The 17,916-nt window shown below is 42.5% G+C and overlaps 1 protein-coding gene across 1 annotated transcript in view; it reads right to left on the bottom strand.

Annotated features, from left to right (window-relative positions):
* MCF2L (MCF.2 cell line derived transforming sequence-like) overlaps positions 1 to 17,916 on the bottom strand; it is a 296,792-nt gene that overhangs the window by 123,033 nt on the left and 155,843 nt on the right. Inside the window, exon 3 of the mRNA XM_006883804.1 lies at positions 7,523 to 7,637. Coding sequence (XP_006883866.1) covers positions 7,523 to 7,637 — 115 coding nt within the window. The remainder of the gene's footprint in view (positions 1 to 7,522; positions 7,638 to 17,916) is intronic.

The raw sequence follows: 17,916 nt of genomic DNA, 5'->3' as shown, positions 1-17,916 counted from the left end.
GAAGGACATTGTGCTTGGGTAGTGTAATAGAGGAAGACCCTCAACAAGACAGATTGACAAGAGACTCTAACAATGGGCTTAAGCATATCAGAGATGATGAAGATGATCGAGGACAGAGAAGGGTTTAGATTCGTTGTTTGCTGGGTCATTTTAAGTCACAGTCAACTGTGATGGCACATAACACCAACAACAAAACTTGTCTGGAAGGAGAGAAGGAGGAATGTCATCGCCTTCCTAAACAACATGCTTCTAGAAACTCTATGCACCTTGAGAAATGATGATAGTTATAGAAAGGCTTCAGGTCTTTTGTTTATAGGGCCGTTATGAGTTGTGCTCGACTCGATGGCAGTCAACAACAACTTGCCTGAAAATTGAAACCTGTGATTTACAATTTCAATATTCAAACAATCCTCCAAGCTAATCTGAAAGAATTACAAGTACCTGGATGAACTGGATTAGCAAAGTCGGCTGTCATGGACCTCACCAGTGTACTGAAGAGCAAAGATATCAGTCTAGAGAATAAGATGTGCCTGATCCAGACCACGGCCTTTACAATTATTTGCTATGCTTCAGAGAGCTGGAAAATGAATAAGGTTGACAGAAGAAGAACTGATGATTTTTATATGAGGTGCTGCGTAACATACTGAACATATGGACTGCCAAGAGAACAAGCAGTTCTGTCTCAAAGAGTGTGAAACCAAGTTGCTCTTTGGAAGCAAGGATTTTGAAGCTTGATTTCACAAACTTTGGACATGTTGCCAGAAGGGATCAGTCCTTGGAGAAAGATATCATGTTTGGAAGGAGGGACAATTCAGGAGAGGAAGACTCTGGATGAGATAGGTTGACACAGTGACTGAGGTAATAGAGGTAAGTACATTGAAGACAGTGAGATTGGCTCACTGTCAGGATAGGGTAGGGCTTAGAGCTACTGTGTGTAGGGCTGCTATGAGTCACAGGCAACTCAATGACATTTAACAACAGCAATAGACTGGTTAATCAGAACATGTTGATCAGACCTTGTCTTCTCTGTTTTACTGAGATCAATTAAAACCATTAGGTCACAAGATGTTCTCGGACCCTCTACCTACTGACAGTAATGCTGCTATCATTAGGGTTCACTGACCAACTCTCTGATGCTCAGCAAGTAATTGCTAACCCTACTTCTGAAACATTAGCCACTGCAAACCTTATGGAGCACAGCTCGAACCCGACACACATGGGGGCCCCATGAGCTGGAACTGATTCAATAGCAACTGGCTGGATCTCACGTAGGTGGTGTGCATTTTTTTGGAGACTGAGTTTTTAAAAAGGATCCAGTCTATGGGGGACGAGGAACCCTTAAAAAAGCAGCAGCAGAAAAATAAGAATAAAATAAAGAGGAAGAAAACTAAACATATCTATTCTAATGTAAATGGAGATCAACTTTGGGCAAGTGCAATTAAATGGAAGGACAGAGGGATTCTTCATTCCATTAGGCCATTTGCTCTTCTATAAGTTTACTTTGCTTATCTGAGAATGAACTTAATTTGATCAGCAAATATTTGAAGAGCCATGTACCTCCTCTCCCAGACCTGTATTCTAGGGCAGAGACAGAGAAGAACCAAGCTGTAAAATAATTACAATTATTTCAGATAAGGTCTATGAAGCAAACAAGGAATAGGTGGTCTAGAGGAGGTGGGTAAGAGCTTCTAGCTATAGATAAGTTAATAATGGAAAGAATTCTGGAGAGGGTGATGTGAAAATAGACCTGAAAGATGGGAAAGACTAGATCTCCAGCAGTTAGGAAGATGGCCTTGGGTAGAGAGGGCAATGGTATAAAGATTGTGAATTAAGAAGGAATTTGACAGTTCCTATGAACAGAAAGGCAAATGGAGCCATGTCCAAGAGCAGGAAGAGCAAGACCAGGAGTGGTCTGGTTTCCTCATTTCTGGAATGACTGTGACCCCAGGAAGACCTACCTCCAAATAAGTCCAGAGAGTTGGGCATTTTCTCATGCACTCTCCCTCATTGCCATTAGGTCAGAACCAACTCATAGCTGACTCTCTGGTGGCTTTTCAGAGTCTATAAATCGCATGGGAGAAGAATGTCCATCTTTCTTCCTTGGTGCAGCTGCTGGATTCAAACTGTCTGCATGTGAGTTGGCAGTGCAATTCCTTACCCACTAGGCTACCAGATCTCAGGAGTTCATTTGGAGTTTATATTGAGCTTTTGCATTTTTTTTTTAGCACGTGGCATTTTTCAATTACTAATTCACCATGTGCTTGATGATATAAAGTGACAGGTCTTTAAAAATCTAATGGGACTAGAAAACTGATTTTATCCACAGGCAGGGGAAGAATTTATCCAACTGAATAAATTTCTGGGAGACCAAGTAAAGTCTGTTGGGTTATTTTTGTTTTTCTAAATCCCCTAGGTTTTGCTTGTTCAATATTGTTCGTCTCAGTACCTTGTCAGCTCTACTTTTCCCAAGTGGGATTCAGAAACTCTGTGTGTGTGTGTGTGTGTGTGTGTGTCCACTGAGATTATGTGGGAGGGGGATAGAACAACAGGGATAGCCAGTGGGAATTTCTAATCTCTCGCTGTAAAAATCTGAATCTTAGATCCCTGTACTGGGGGGCAAGAAAAGAAACAGACACAGAGAAAATCAATTGGGTAACAAGAAGGATCTGGAAGGTTTGAGACGTACTGATAATTCCTGCAACAATCTAGGTGGGGTTCTTGAGAAGAGCAAAAGCGGAGTACAGATATGTACAGGAAATGGCTTGCAGAGTGGTAGAGTTGGTATATCATGGGCCAGGCAATAGGCTCATATCCCAAGCATTGGAGGACAGAGAATACAAAGCCTCAGATACAAGATCAAGAGACCATGAGCTTCAGGGAGCATGATTTGTCAGAACATCCATATACACCGGATGCAGGCCACACTCTCAAGGACCTCCCTTTTCCGCTGATTGGCTGCTTACACCAGATAACAGAAAGGAGAGAAGTATAGAATTATAACATTTCTGTCAATCCACTGAGAATCCTGACCTAGCCAAGTGGACACAGAACATTAACATTTTTAATACATTTGACAGTAATACACAATGCAGAGAGCTCTGGTGGCCTGGGGGTAAGGAATTGTGCTGCCAATCCAAAGGCATGAGGCTTAACACCAACAGTGGCTCCGAGGGAGAAAGATGGGCAATCTCATCCTGTGCAGTTTACAGTTTCTGAAAACCTGCTGGAGGGTCAGGCATGAGTTCTGACCCACAACACATAACAGCAGCAACACATACTGCACACAGTGCTGCAAATGATTGACTCTGTGTGTACTTTGCTGATGTTAACATGGTCAAAAGTTCTCTCACAGATTTGGAATGCATGATTTATAAAAATACTAATGAGAAAAGGTAATACTAATGGAGAAAACCCAAAAGGCAGATAATTTAACTTATGTTAGATCTGACTTATGGCTGAGTCATTAGGACAGAACCCCAGTCAGTCAGGAACTTGCTGTACTCTGACGGATTGTGAGAAACAGATGGTTATGAGTTTCTTTAGAATCCACACACAGCCTCCATGTTTTTTAGATTTTATCCAATTACATCTCAAGAAAAGTGATGTGCATAAATAAATTACTCCATAAGGAGTCAGTTTTTCATTGTTCGATGAAAAAGAGAGACATGTAAGCTTAAAATTCACATCACATACCCTAAGTATAATTCAGAGCGTCTAAAAAAATATTTTAAATGTCACTGAACATTTCATCTTCAGACAACAACATTTTCTTTAACTTTAATCCCTACTCCATGATGCACTGTGTTACAGGGCTTGGCTGTTACTGGAATGGCTAGTGATAAAAGTCTATCCAGAGGCAATGCATGATAAGGGCCTGGTGATCTAGTCTGCAAGCACTGAGTCCTGGGAAGCAGTAACTATTCTGCTAGCACACATGGGGCTGCCATGAATTGGAGGTCACTTGACAGTTTCTCAACTTGGGTTTTTCAACTGGAATATGAGGCACCAGGGATCCAGCTGAGGGCAAGTCCCCACTCTCATCACTGCCAGAGGGTTGGCTTCTCTCTCTTGCATCAAGCTGCAGACAAACTCTGGGAACTGTAAGATCGTTCCTGTCTTCATATTTCAGCCTTCAATGAAAGTGCTGGATGAGAATGGATTAAGGTGCCCCTCTGAACCTCTCTAGGTATTGAAGCTGGTCTCAGTTCAGGATCCATTTGCACAGTAGCATTTTTTTATCAAAGAAAATCCCATTCTTGTGGAGAAGGAAGGGTAAACAAAAAACAAAACAAAACAGAGCCTTGAAGGTACAGGCAGAGCCAAAACTCTAGAGGGATACCCATTGCTCTGTCTGAAGCATCCAGGTCCACTGAGCCACTCTAGCTGGACGTTGTCATCAGCCGAGGAGATGGCCCTTTTAAGAAGGCTCCAGGGGCTAGTGAGCACACTGGCCAAGAGCTCTGCTCTCCAGCAAGACCAGAGGCCACACTAAGTGATCGCACAGTCAGCTGCCAACCTCAGCCATCCCCCCGTTAAAATATATCTTAATAGTTTTGTTCTACAGAACCCTGTCAAAGCTTAGTTAGTTCAAGCTCAAATTACTGCTATTTTTATCTAATTGGCTTTTTGCAGTATTTCCTCCATTTCCAGGCCATCGTGGCCACTGAGTTCAGACCATGCAGACCAGTGGCGGTGCTAGCCTATGGTGCTTGAGGCCATGACAGGCTCATTTTTCCTCTCCTAGTATCATTCCCCTAAGAATCAGCCTCTGTGCAGCTACACCATGCTTGGAGCTGATGCCGAGGCAGCTGAGTGGCTGGAGCGTCTGAGATGTTCCTCCAGCCCTAGCCAGTTACCTTCTCGAAGTCTGATCTTACTCAAGAGACTTCATTCCCTGAGACTCAGAGACTTCATCTACAAAAGGAGTGGGACAGCTGCCTTCCTGTTTCGGTGGGATTTGGGGATCAGATGCGATAGAGATGAAACAGCGTGCAGCTGCCACAGCTGTGTCTACCCATGAAGCACTCTGCATCATCCGGAGAGAGGGCTGAGCAAAGCAGCTCAGACTCCCACTCCAAGTCTCATGCCACCCAGCACACTGCCATGAGTACAAGCAGCACTTGCTGTGTTCTAAGACATTCAGAGAATGAATGAATGATTAATGCTAGGATGTGAACTTCAAAATTAAACCCAACTGTAAATCAGTTAACTGCTAGGACTCTGCTATTCCTGAGCCTTTCATATCCCCGGACATTAAACACCTTTGCTTCCACTCTAGACAATTTTTCTATAAAATGTTTGTTCAACATCCATTTTTATCAGTTAATACTTTACCTTAACTGATGTCCCTTCTTCAACCTGCCAGCTTGCTAACCAAACCTAAGACACATCTGCTTCCTTCTGCTCCGCCTCAAACCACGGATAGTAACTGCTTTTGTTGTTGTTAGAGGACATTCAGTTGATTACAACTCATAGCAACCCTGTGAAGAACAGATCTGAACCTTGCCCTATCCTGTGTGATGGACTCAAAGCACCTTGGTACAGTCACTGCATCAATTCATCTCATTGAGACTTTTCCTCTCTTTCTCAGACATTCCATCTTCTCCAGCATGAGGTCTTTTTCCAAGGACTGGTTGGTCCTTCCTGAAAACCTGCCTTAAGTATGTGAGAAGTAGTTTCCCTACCCCACCTCTGAGGAGCACCCTGGCTGCGGCTGACCTAACACAGACTTGACTTCTTTGCTGGCAGTCCACGAAATATTCCGTGCTCTTCTCCAACACTAGAGTTCAATCGGTAGTAATTGGTGAATACTAATATGGTGGATTCTATATGGCATATGTTGAACATTTTGACCAGTTTTCTAGATCAGATGCATTTCCTCGCAGGAGAGGACCAAACATTGGGGGATATCTAGACTTCATCCCATTCGACTTCTCATACTTGCCAATTTCAAGTTACCTAAATTCTTTAACTTGTTGTCCTACAATTAATAAATGGAAAGATACAGAACATTAATGCATAGCTACCCATGTTGAACCTTCATATTTATTGTCTAAAATCTCCTCTATATTTATGTCCTCCTCCTACTGTGTGCAATATGAGAAATGAAATGTAAATCTTTTTAAAAAACATGTCAGTCTTAAGTTTACTCTTTATTTAATGCATTGTCCACTATATCACCAAAAGAAGAAGAAACCACATTATCTTGATGTGAGGTTAACCATCTACATATATGCTTGAAAGATTAAGTGGGCAGCATTTAGATGATAGTGTCACCTCTCCATGCTGGAGGATTCTGACACATTCTACCAGTGAGTTTGTGGGTGAGACACAGAGGTGATTTTCTTTAACCATTTCAGAAGATAGGAACTCAGTCCTTCGTAACAGAAAACCATAACCCTAAGCGTTCACTTCTTAGTTAACTGGACTTCCCAGATAATACGTTCTGGGACAATTTTCTCCTGGGGAAAAAGCAGATGGGGGCTTTATTTCCTCCTCTGCTTTAAGTGTTAACCTAGACCTCATCCTCAGGGACAGACTTCCTGGGATGCACAAGGCTGGACAAAGCTCCATTTACTGTACATATTAAGAGAATTAGTTTGATCTGAAAAATGGGCCAAAATAACAAATGTGATCAACTGACATATGCCAAGAACATTCACCTCGGCAACAGCTTTCTCTCAGCTAATAAGGGACAAAACCCAGCCCACACATTATTCCACTACTGAACAACTGATGCCTTTGGTTCATAATGTTGGTGAAGAATAAACACTGGTCTGCCAGAAGAAGAAGAAAATCCGTCTTGAAAGAAGTAGAGCCAGAGTGCAATCAGAAGTAATGATGAGGAGACTTTGCTTCACACACTTCGGACATGGGATCAGGCAGGTGCAGTCCTCGGAGAAGGACACTGTGCTTGATGAAGTACTGAGGGTCAGCAAAAAAGGAGGATCCTCAGCCAGAACGAAAGCACAGTGGCTATAGTAATGGGCTCAAACGTGGTGGCTGTTGTGAGGATGGTGCAGGAATGGGCAGTGTCCTCCTTTCTGTTGTATACACAGTTGTGAGGAGATGGAATTGCCTTAATGTCACCTAACAACTACTCGACTGAAAACCTTGACATCTCTAATAGGTGGGCTACTAGCATTTCATGTTGTTGCTGTTGCTATGTGCCATCAAGTCAACAACGACTCAATCTGACCCTCTGAACACCACCCCTGAACCTTGCCCTTTTCCTGAGAGAAAGCTGCTTTCTGAGCTTCAGTCAGATCTCTGCTGTACAACAACCCATCAGCTGTTACAGGCAGCAGGACATCTCTCCTGAAGATGTGGGCACACGGTAGGGAGCTGGACAAAGTGGACTCCAAGCGCAGATCTCCCACGTATTAGCTATGCAACTGTAAAACAGTCTTTTAGCTCCTACAACTCATACTTTCCTTACCGAACAAAAAGTTGCTGGGTAAATGTAATGAGATGGCATAAACTGCTCTTAAAAAGTAACATAAGTAATAAGGCAGCAACGCACCTTGGGATGCTAGTGAGATAAGTCATGACATTCTGGAACTCTTTGTCTGGGATGTCGCTGAAAGCCGGGTAGTCTGGAAAGGTGATGACTGGGCATCCATCTTGTCCCCGTCCACCTGGAAAGAAGTGCAAGGATGGTCAGTGAACTGCTCAAATCTCAAAAAAACCTCCTTGTTACTGAACCAGAACCAACCCACAGCTGACCTCTCAGCAGGTTTTCAGGGATTGAAAATCATACAGGAGACTTCCCATCTTTCCCCTGTGGAGCACTTGGTGGATTCGAACTGCCTGCCTTTAAGTTAGAAGTGCAACTCTTTACCCACTAGACTACAGGGTTCTAATTCTGTTCAAGTGGTCTTCAACAGTAAATAAAAATTCTTTTTAATATGCACCAAATATTTCTGATTTTAAATAGGTTTTAGTGATGTTTCAGAACTAAAATAGACTAGAAAGAAAGGTGTGCCAAGACACACTGAAAAATCAACTGATGAAAACTATGGGTGTCACAACGATCTGATTCTACTGCTGTGAATTGGAGGTCAACTCATTCTGCCAACAGCAACAACTTTTCATTCATACTGACTGTTTTTTCTTTGTTTTTTGAAGAAATGCATGTTTATTAAAGAAATTACAAGGACTGTAGAAAAAAAGAATGAAGAATTAAAAACATCATCCATCATTCTATCAGTGAGCAACCACATAACATTTTAGTGTATTTCCACTGCTTTCCTTTTCTTCTAACATTGTAAATGTAATGGTTTTAAAAGTGATCTAAGGAGCTCTGGTGGTGCAGCTGCTGACCAAGAGGTAAGTGGTCTGAATCCCCTAGCCACTCCTTGGGGAAAAAATATGGCAGTTAGCTTCTATAAATATTATAGCTTTAGAAACTCTATAGGAAGTTATAATCTTTCCTTTAGGGTTGCTATGAGAGTTGGAATTAATCTCAGTAATGAGCATAAATAATGCAGCCATTATTTTGTGTATTCATTTTCTATACTATTTAGGTACATGTTCTAACCATCTATATAACTAAATTTTTTAGGATATTTTATATTTTTTCAAGAAATCCTCCTTTTAAACATTTTCCGTTTGGGAAGAGTTATACCTTATGTCTGTCAACAAAGGCCCAGAAAGAAGCATTTTCCATTTATTTGTTAAGTCATAAAGAGAAATTCTCTTTCACGTATAAATAAAATTACACGTATTCACGTTTTCTAAAAATGGAGTTAAATGTTTGTGGACTGGCTCAGATGATGTTTTATTGCATTTTCTTGTGCCTCCGGTATTTGTGTTCTGTCTCAGAGAGAAAATGGGAGACTGAACGCTCATAGGGAAATCTACTGTATTACCCCCGATTTCCTAAGGGAAATATAATCCCAGAAATGATCTCTATAAAGCATGATTACATGCTGTCACAGAAAGGCCCAATTTCCCCCACAAGATGCTAGCACACATCTGTTAACTAACGTTTCACAGGAAATTTCCAAGGAACACTCCCTTCTTGGTAAGTGCCACAGAGTTGATTTTTACCTCTGTAACTTATGCTGTTGTTCTTTCTTTGTACTGCTGAGTAAGAACTGACTCATAGCTGACCATCCAGGAGGTTTTCAAAGGCTATAAATTGCACGGAAGGAGAATGCCATTTTTCTCCCATGTAGCAGTTGGTGGATTTGCGTTTATCTCCTTTTGAGTTAGCAGTGCAGTTGCTTACCACAAAGTAACCAGAACATCATCTTATACAGAGTATCTATTCTATACAGAGTAGGATTTCCTAAGCTGTATTTTCTATGGGAGGAGAATGTCAGTTCTCTCACCTGGGGAATCATTGTGTGGGTTTGAACAACCAACATTTTGATTAGCAGCCAAGTGCTTAATCCCTGCATCACTAGGTTACTCCTTAATCTTCACAGAATACCTTATGCATCAGAACTAACCCTCCATATTTCTAATCCTTCTAGCAGTTCTCCCCTTTGACCACTCTACCTCATCATACTTGTGTTATTATCATCATGCCATTCAAACTATTTTTTAGTCAACTAACTAGTCTGTGCTCAATTTGTGTTAGGGGCTGTGAGAGGTTTCTCATCTTCTGATACGTATAGTCTTATTGAGATACAAACAGTAGCTGTGGAAAGAAAAAAAATTCTTCAACTCCATGGCAATAGTTCCAAGTATATGTAGAATTCTAGAGAGAGAGACAGGTACTAATGCTGGCGGAACAGCCAGAGAAGACTTTATGGAACAGAAGGCTGGATAGGAACAGGTAGGGAATATTATTGGGTAGTGGCTCAGAATTTAAAACAAAGAATACATAAGGAATAGGTGCATAGGCAAGAGAGGCAAGATATTCCCATCCAGTTTATGAGAATTTGGGAAATAGTGGGGGGTGGAGGTGGGAGGACAAAGTCCTAAACAGGCCATTCTCACAGTACTGGGAGTCTGCATACTTTGGTGTTTGGACTATCTGAGCAGAAGCACAAAATGACCAGAACTGTGATGTAAGAATTCTGACCCAGTAGCAGTAAGTTGGACCAAGCATAAAGAGATGATCTGAATATAGGCAGGAGGAGTTTTCCAAGATGATGACAGTCCTAACACATTTTACAAAGAACTATTGTAGACAGGCTTCAAGAAATGGCTTGAAGATTTGCAGCTTGGGATCTAGAGAGAGTTGTGGTACTTACCATCAAAATGAAATAGCTGGTGTCAACTGGCTGCAAGAGGGAGAGAGGCTCTGAGAATTTTTTTAAAGACTTATTTAGCTTGAGGTTCAGTAAAAGAATTCAAGTAGAAATAATCTATAAATAACCAAGGCAAGTAATTGAGAATGTGGGAGTGGAAAACACTAGCTATGGAGTCACATAAGCCCTGAGAGCTATCTCCACTAGGAAGTGGCTATGAAAGAGTAAAGATAGCTGTAATTTCTTGCTACTGCTGTGCCCACACAAAGGTGGAGTCTAGTTCCTTTCCCCACGAACTTGGATCTGGTCTTATGACCAACAGAAGGTGGTAGAAGTGATGACGCCTGAATTCTAATGCTAAACCTTAAAAATGACGATGTAGCCTCTACTGTCCTTGCTATGATGTTGATGATGATGACGGCACAGGACTGGGCAAGGTTTTAGTTTGCTGCGCACATGTTCACTGTGAGTAAATCATCTCAATAGCAACGAATGACAACAACCCTCCTTACGTGGCATCTCGAGAGCTCCTGGAAACCAGTCATCATGTAATTAGTACCTCGACCATGAGGTCACAGTGCTGTGCTCAAGTACTTTCATCAAGGGAGAAGAGGCGGGAATGGAGGGGCAGGAAGAGGGAACAGAAGGGAGAAGGCCGCTACATGAAAGAGTACTGGCTGGCTAATCCTTCACATGAGAAAATGTTTTGGGCTTTTTTTCCTTCTCAGCTAGATTATAAACTCCTTAAGAAACTTGAACTTATTGTCATCGATTAGATTCCAACTCAGAGTGACTCTCCATGGTCTTCTGCCGCTGGGAGGTGCATGGGAGGAGACTGCCCATCTTTCTCCCGAGGAGTCGCTGGTGGGTTTGAACTGCCAGCTGCCTGGCCTTTGAGTTAGCAGAGCAATTTGCCACCAGCTATTACCACTATGAGGATCTTATCAGAGGCCCCTCCCGAGGCTGCCTCCCCAAACCTTGGTCTGAATCCAGATTGAAAGTCTGACAAACAAATGTCTAACGAATGTCTCTATTGAGGGACAGCTAGGTCACTTGAATTCTTAATTCTAATTCAGTAATACACAAACTGAAAAGCATCTTTTCTGCTCTCAATAACTTTCCAGTTATTTTCTACCCTTCTGAATCTTCTCAGCTTTCATGCTACTCTAACGTTCCTGGTCTTTAGAGCAGTTTCCCCATACAATTCTAAATAGAACACATTCTGTTCCTCATAAGCAGAACCTCAGACACACTATCGTTCACAATTTTTAATTCTTACTTCTTAGAACTGTCTTCTGACCTCAAAGAGCCAAAGGCACATGCCTAGGATCACTGTGGTCATTATCTGTGCTGCTCGCAGGAGTACAATGAAGCCCCTCCTCAGATATTCTTTACCTGGGGTGCTTTTCAAGCCTGGTGGGGCTACAGCACTCATGTCTTCACTTTATGTTGCACCCACAACCATTATTAGGCAATTTTTAAAATTCTATTTCAGTGGTAGTTGATTAAGAGTGTATAAAGTCAAGACAAAATGAGGTGAGCCTTTCAGAACAATGGAAACAAGGTGTGCGTTAATAACCACACCTACCCTCTGTTTTCCCAAAAATGGGATTCATAGATTCCAGGCATCCATTTCCGGCCTCCAGTGTGCCAGGAAAGCAGAAACGAAATGGGAAGCACTTGATCATGTGGCAAAAGAAATTTATAGACAAGGAACCCTTGTAATGTTTTACATGTTGGGCTGGTAACTGATAGGTCAGCAGTTCAAATACGCCAGCCAGTTCTTACAAAGGAAATGAGGCAGTCTACTCCCATAAACATTTACCATCTTGGAAAACCATGAGTAGCCATGGAACCTACTAGATGGCAGTGGGGCAACATCCATGAGAACATTTTCCTCAGGAAAATCAATCACATGAGACCAAAAGGGTGACAGTTTGCCAAACAAACTAAAACCAAGTTCAGAAATGAGGAAGAAGAAAGAAGAGTGCTGTTACATTGAGGGGACTGTAATCAATGTCACGACACAAAATGAGTATAAATTGCTGAATGGGAAACAATATACCCTACATTTTTTATACTCAAACCACAATAAAAAATTTCTTTAAAGGGTGCGACTCCTCTGGCATTAGTTTCCTTTCAGTGAGAATTCCAAGGAGAGTGTGAGTCAGCCCGCCTCCGCATGCAAATTGACAGCTTGTTCCCTCATTCCTAGCCACATCCGAACAGGTAAAGAAGTCAAACGTGTGGGAGGGAAGATGGAATAAGGGGTTTCTCAGTGAAGAAAACAAAAGATGTACTGCATTGGATAAATCTGCTGTCAAGGACCTCTCTAAGATGTTAAGGAGCAATGACTTCAGTTTAAAGACTAACATGTGCCTGGTTCAAGTCATGGTCTTTACAATCAATTCCTTGTTAGACCTCTAAAAGTTGGACAATGGCTATGGATAACAGCAGACAGACTGATGTCTCAGCTGTGACGCAGGAGAAGAGTACTGACAATTCCATGGACTGCCAAGAGAACAAACAGTATGTCTTAGTGAAAGTGCAGCCAGGGTGCTGCTTGGAGGCAAAGATAGTGAAACTTCGTCTCATGTATCTTGGGCATGTTGTTAGGATAGGTTGGTCGATATCATGCTTGGAAAGGTGGAGGGTCAGCGAAAGAAAGGAAGACTCTCAAGGCGACGAACTTCCACAAGGACTGTAGCGATGGGTGACAGTACGTCAGAGATAATGAGGCTGGTGTCAGATAGGACAGGGTTTAAATCAATTGCTGATGGGGTTGCTATGAGTCAGAGTGGACTTGATGGTATGGAACCTACAACAACAACAACAACAACTGAAGAGAGTGGCTAGCTGTGTGGATCCCCAGTTCCTTCCAGAGGAAGGCTTGGGGCATAATGGCACACACTGAATCCCTCTGGAGAAGCCAACCATGCAGAGATCCCAGAACTACATTCTCTGTACTTGGGAGGCAGTGAGTGGTACTGATGTCTAACTCTTACCCAAGAAGCTTTATGAAGACGATCTGCCTCACCAACCTTCGCTCAAAGGAATTCAGAAAGAGAGGAAGCCCTGGAGGAGGGGTGGGGAGAGAGGAGTTGTCTTGGGTTTGCACCCCTAGAGTTTTTCAGCATCATTATTTCCCAAAGCTGGTGTGAGCTTGTGTTCAGCTCCATTCGACAGGGCACCTGAAGGGGCAGGAAGAATCCAGTGATGCCACCACATAGCCGGGGATGCGGATGGAGGCACAAGTCAGCCATGGGACTTGTTGAGTTCCATGGGAGACTCCCCCCAAGGCTGTCAGGACATAAGTTGGCTTTAACTGTCTACTGGGTCCAGAAAGTTCAAAGCCCATGATGAGGAAGGAGCCTAGCTCACCTCCTTGTCTGTCTTCATGTCGCTTGTGTCCTTGGCGGAGGCAGTGCAGTAACTAGTGCAAGTGAAGGTAGATGGGGAAAGAGAGGCCTCTTTCCTCTTCCCCACCCCAGACTTCAGCCTGTACTTCCACAGGGAAGGTCCATGACCATGAGGGCAGGGCGAAGGCCGCACCTAACAGTAAAACGAGGAGCAATACTCAGAGCAGAAGGATGCCTCATTCTTCTCCCCTTGAGCTCCAAACCCTTTACATGAATGAGCTAAGTTTTTTACTACTCAGGTAAATACATCTTTAATTAGATGAGGGAGCTCTGACGGCCTTGTCTGTGGGAGCCTCTCTTTCAGTTCCAATCTACCAACATCTCCTTGGGAGAAAAGTGGGCAATTTCCTCCCAGGAAATTTACATCCTCAGAAATCCAATGGCAGGCCAGGTCACCTTTGGGTTGTTTTCGGAGTTTAATTAGAAGAGGAGCCCTGGTAGTTCAGTAGATTAAGCAGTGGGCTGTTAAGGGAAAGGTCTCATGGTAAAGGTTTATCGCCGTGAAGCAGCTCCTAAAATGGTATTTGCTGTAAATCAGCATCAATGCAACACCAGCAAAGGTAATTAGATGACGTCTGACAGCTTGTTGGTGATGCAGTGTGATAGAAATTGTTTTCCTTCTGCTTGAGTTTAACACAGAAATAAGTGGACTAGTTAGGGAGTGCATTCCAAACACTTAACAAAAATGTCTTCTACGAGAAGCTAATGGCTAGACCATCTCCAAGAGGGGGCGCTATCTGCTTTGTCTCTGAGTGTGAACAGCTAAAGTAAAATACTTCTCCATGCTGGTCATTCACTGCCACTGTCTAGTGACTAAAATAGTGGGGAAACCACTATTTTACAGGTGACATGTCCAACTGTCTCAGTCTAGGATACACCTATCACCTCTTGTTTGAAGACTGTTCCAGAGAGTGTTGTTGAAAGCAGGGGCACAACTAAAGCTTCACCTAAGAAGCAGAAGCCTGGTGCTGGAGAAGCAGTTATATAGTCTGAATCAGCCGCATCAGCACAGCCACTTTGAGGGTCATATTGTCACATTAGGGATTCCTAGGGAGCTCTGGTGGCCTCGTGGTAAGCAGCTGTGCCGAAATCCTAAAGGCAAGAGGTTCGAATCCATTAGTAACTCTGCAGAAGGATGGGCAATCCCCTTCCATGCCATATATGACCTTGGCTGCAGGGTCACTGTAGGTTGGTTTAATGGCACACAACAACAAAATGACAACAACATCTTCTCTTCTGTTGTATCAGCATATCCATGGGAAAAGAAATGCACACACATACACCTATATACATACACACACATACATAACTTAGGGTGTTTGAGAGACTTAAAGAAGATGCTCAAATGACAATTTTAGCATTATGAGTGATGTACGGTAATTGGTATGTGCTGTCGAGGTGAACTGACCCAAAGCTTAGAGTTGAAAATGCCTCATACTTGACCCTCCAGCATGTTTTAGAGGCACAGAAGGAGACTGCTCACTCTGCTTTCTCCCTCAAAATAGCTGGTAGATTCAAACCATCTGCCTTTGGGTTCACAGTGCAACTCCTTACTTATTAGACCATCAGAGTGCCGAGAGAGTAGTAAACCTTAACTTTGTGGCTGGAGAAGGAGTGTTTAAACAGCCAAGCTGAGTAACTGCATATAGAGAGAGGAATGCATGGCTATGTACTTCAGAACCCATTTTTTTTATGTTGTTGTTATGTGCCACTGAGTCACCTGCGACTCATTGCCACCCTATGTACAATAGCCCGAAACCCTGCTCTGTCCTGTGCCAATCTCATTGTCTCTGACACACCTACCCACCCCATTATCCCAACCACTGAATCCATCCATCTCATCAAGGGTCTTCCTCTCCTGAGCTGTCCTTCCACCCTCCCAAGCAGTCTGTCTCTAGGACTGGTCCCTCCTTGCAACGTGTCCTAAGCTATGTCAAAGTTTCAGAATCCTTGCCTGCAAGGAGCAGCCTGGCTTCACCCTCTCCAGGACAAACATATTCGTTCTCTTAGCAGTCCATGGTATATTCAATACTCTTCTCCAACACCACAGCTCAAAGGCATCAATTCTCCTTCTATTATCCCTAGTCATTGTCCAGCTCTCTGATGCATAGCAAGTGATTGGAAAGACCATGGCCTGTATCAGGTGCATCTTAGTCTCTTGACTGACATCGTTGCTCTTCAGTACTTTAGGGAGGTCTCTATTTACAGAGATATTTACATTTGAGGACTAAAACATAATCAGTTGTTTTAAGGATTAAACTTTACACCTGGTTGATTTATCTTACCTGAAAGGAGAGTAAAGAGGGGAAAAAGAGCTACACTGCCAATCCAAAGGGATGTAGTTCAAATCCACTAGCTGCTCCTCGGAAGAAAGTTGAGCAGTATTTTCCCATGCAATTTACTGCTTTTGAAAACCTGCTGGAGAGTCAGCCATGAGATGGTTCTGATTCAACAGCACACAGAAACAATAACATTAAAGGCGGAAAAAAGATCATCTGGATCCCAAGTTACTAATTGCTGAGTGGAAAAATCTTAAGAGATAAAAACTTCTAGTTAATACAAAGATATCATCAAATAGGTATTAAGCAGTTTATTAAATAAGAAATTAGGAACTTAAAAGAATAAAGTTCACAAGAATTAGTGCAAAAAAAAAAAAAAAGAAAAAGAAAAAAAGAAAGACATTAGGAACTCTAGTTCCCGGAGCATCAGTGAAGGAGAAGGAGACCCCCAAGGAGATGCATGGACACAGTGACTGCAGCAATGCGCTCAAACACATCAGAGATGATGAGGATGTCACAGGATAGGACACAGTTCAGCTTTGTAGTTCATAGAGGCACTATGACTCATGTTGTGCTGATAACCCAAAGGTGATGCTTCTCTGGAGGTTCGAATCCATCAGCACAACCTCAGCAGACAGACAGGCAGTCTCCTCCTATACAATTTGTAGCCTCTGAAAACACTATGGAGGGTCAAAGACAAGCCATTTCCAACTCAAATAGCAGTTAATAAGTGAATAGGTTTACTGAATGCCTTTTTCAGTACAATTTGCTTCTCAAAATGATTCACCTTTTTGCGTAACATTTTGGAAACAAAAGGACCTTTCTAGAGGTCAGTCATTCCTTCAAGGAACAGCCAGAAGGCATCAGGGCAAACACTGCCTCTGTTACTTAAGTGAATAATGGGAAACTGAAAGCCCAGAACAATGAGCAGACCTACAAAAACAGAAGTGAAATATATCCTAGACATAAAAACTCCCAACTCCCTGCTGTCTGATTGCTGGTGGCCGGAGATCCACTGGTTTCTGAGACTGAATCTTTACAAAAGGAGACCACCACTCACACCCACAGAGCAGATTGTAAATCAGAACTTAAGACTAAGAAGGAGTGGTTGTATCATTTTTCATTCCCATCTGTAGTGAATGAGAGTTCCAACCTCGCCACATTCTCACCAGAATCTGTGTTTTTACTGTCCTGTTTAACTTCACTATTGTTTCTGGGGTGAGATGATATCTCATGGTTGTTTTCATTTGCATCTCTCTGACAGCTAGGAATTCTGAACATTTCTTCATGTGTTTGTTCGCCATCTGAATGTCTTCTTCGGTCAAGTGTATGTTCGTATCTTATGCCCATTTTGCGACTGGATTGTTTGCCTTTTTCCTGTGAAGTTCTGGAATATTCTATAAATTTTAGATATGAGTTCCTTATCAGATGAGTCATTGTCAAATATTTTTTTCCCAGTCTGTGGGTTTCCTTTTTACTTTGTTGGAGAAAATTTTCAATGTGCATTGTATGGATTTTATTTTTGGAAGATCTCATTCATGTATTTTATCCTCTCAGGCTGTAGGGTTTTCGTTATGTTTAGATGTCTGTTCATGTTGTAGATTAGAGCTAACTGTCTTCAGATAATGTGCCCATAGCAATACAGTATTTTCCCCAGTAGCTTTAGACTCCTTTCACCAAAAACTTCTTAGGCAAGTATTACTTAGGACCCTGTTATAAATGGAGTATGTCCCCTAAAATTAAAAGCTAAAGCTACCTTTGCTACCTATGAATGTGATCCTGTATGGATATGTTGTTGTTGTTGTTGTTGTTATGTGCCGTCAAGTCGTTTTCGACTCATAGCAACCCTATGCACAACAGCCCTAAACCCTGCTCTATCCTGCGCCAACCGCATTGCCTCCGACACACCCATCCCGATTACCCCAGTGACCGAATCAATCCATCTCATAGAGGGTCTTCCCCTCCTGCGCTGTCCCTCCACCCTCCCAAGCTTGATGTCCCTCTCCAAGGACCCAT

This window comes from Elephantulus edwardii, unplaced genomic scaffold (genome assembly GCF_000299155.1).
Source record: "Elephantulus edwardii isolate Elephantulus edwardi_28Jun2011 unplaced genomic scaffold, EleEdw1.0 scaffold00030, whole genome shotgun sequence".
In the NCBI taxonomy this organism is placed as follows: domain Eukaryota; kingdom Metazoa; phylum Chordata; class Mammalia; order Macroscelidea; family Macroscelididae; genus Elephantulus; species Elephantulus edwardii.
Note: the sequence above shows the minus strand (reverse complement) of the source record. Positions and strands in the feature narration are given on the sequence as shown.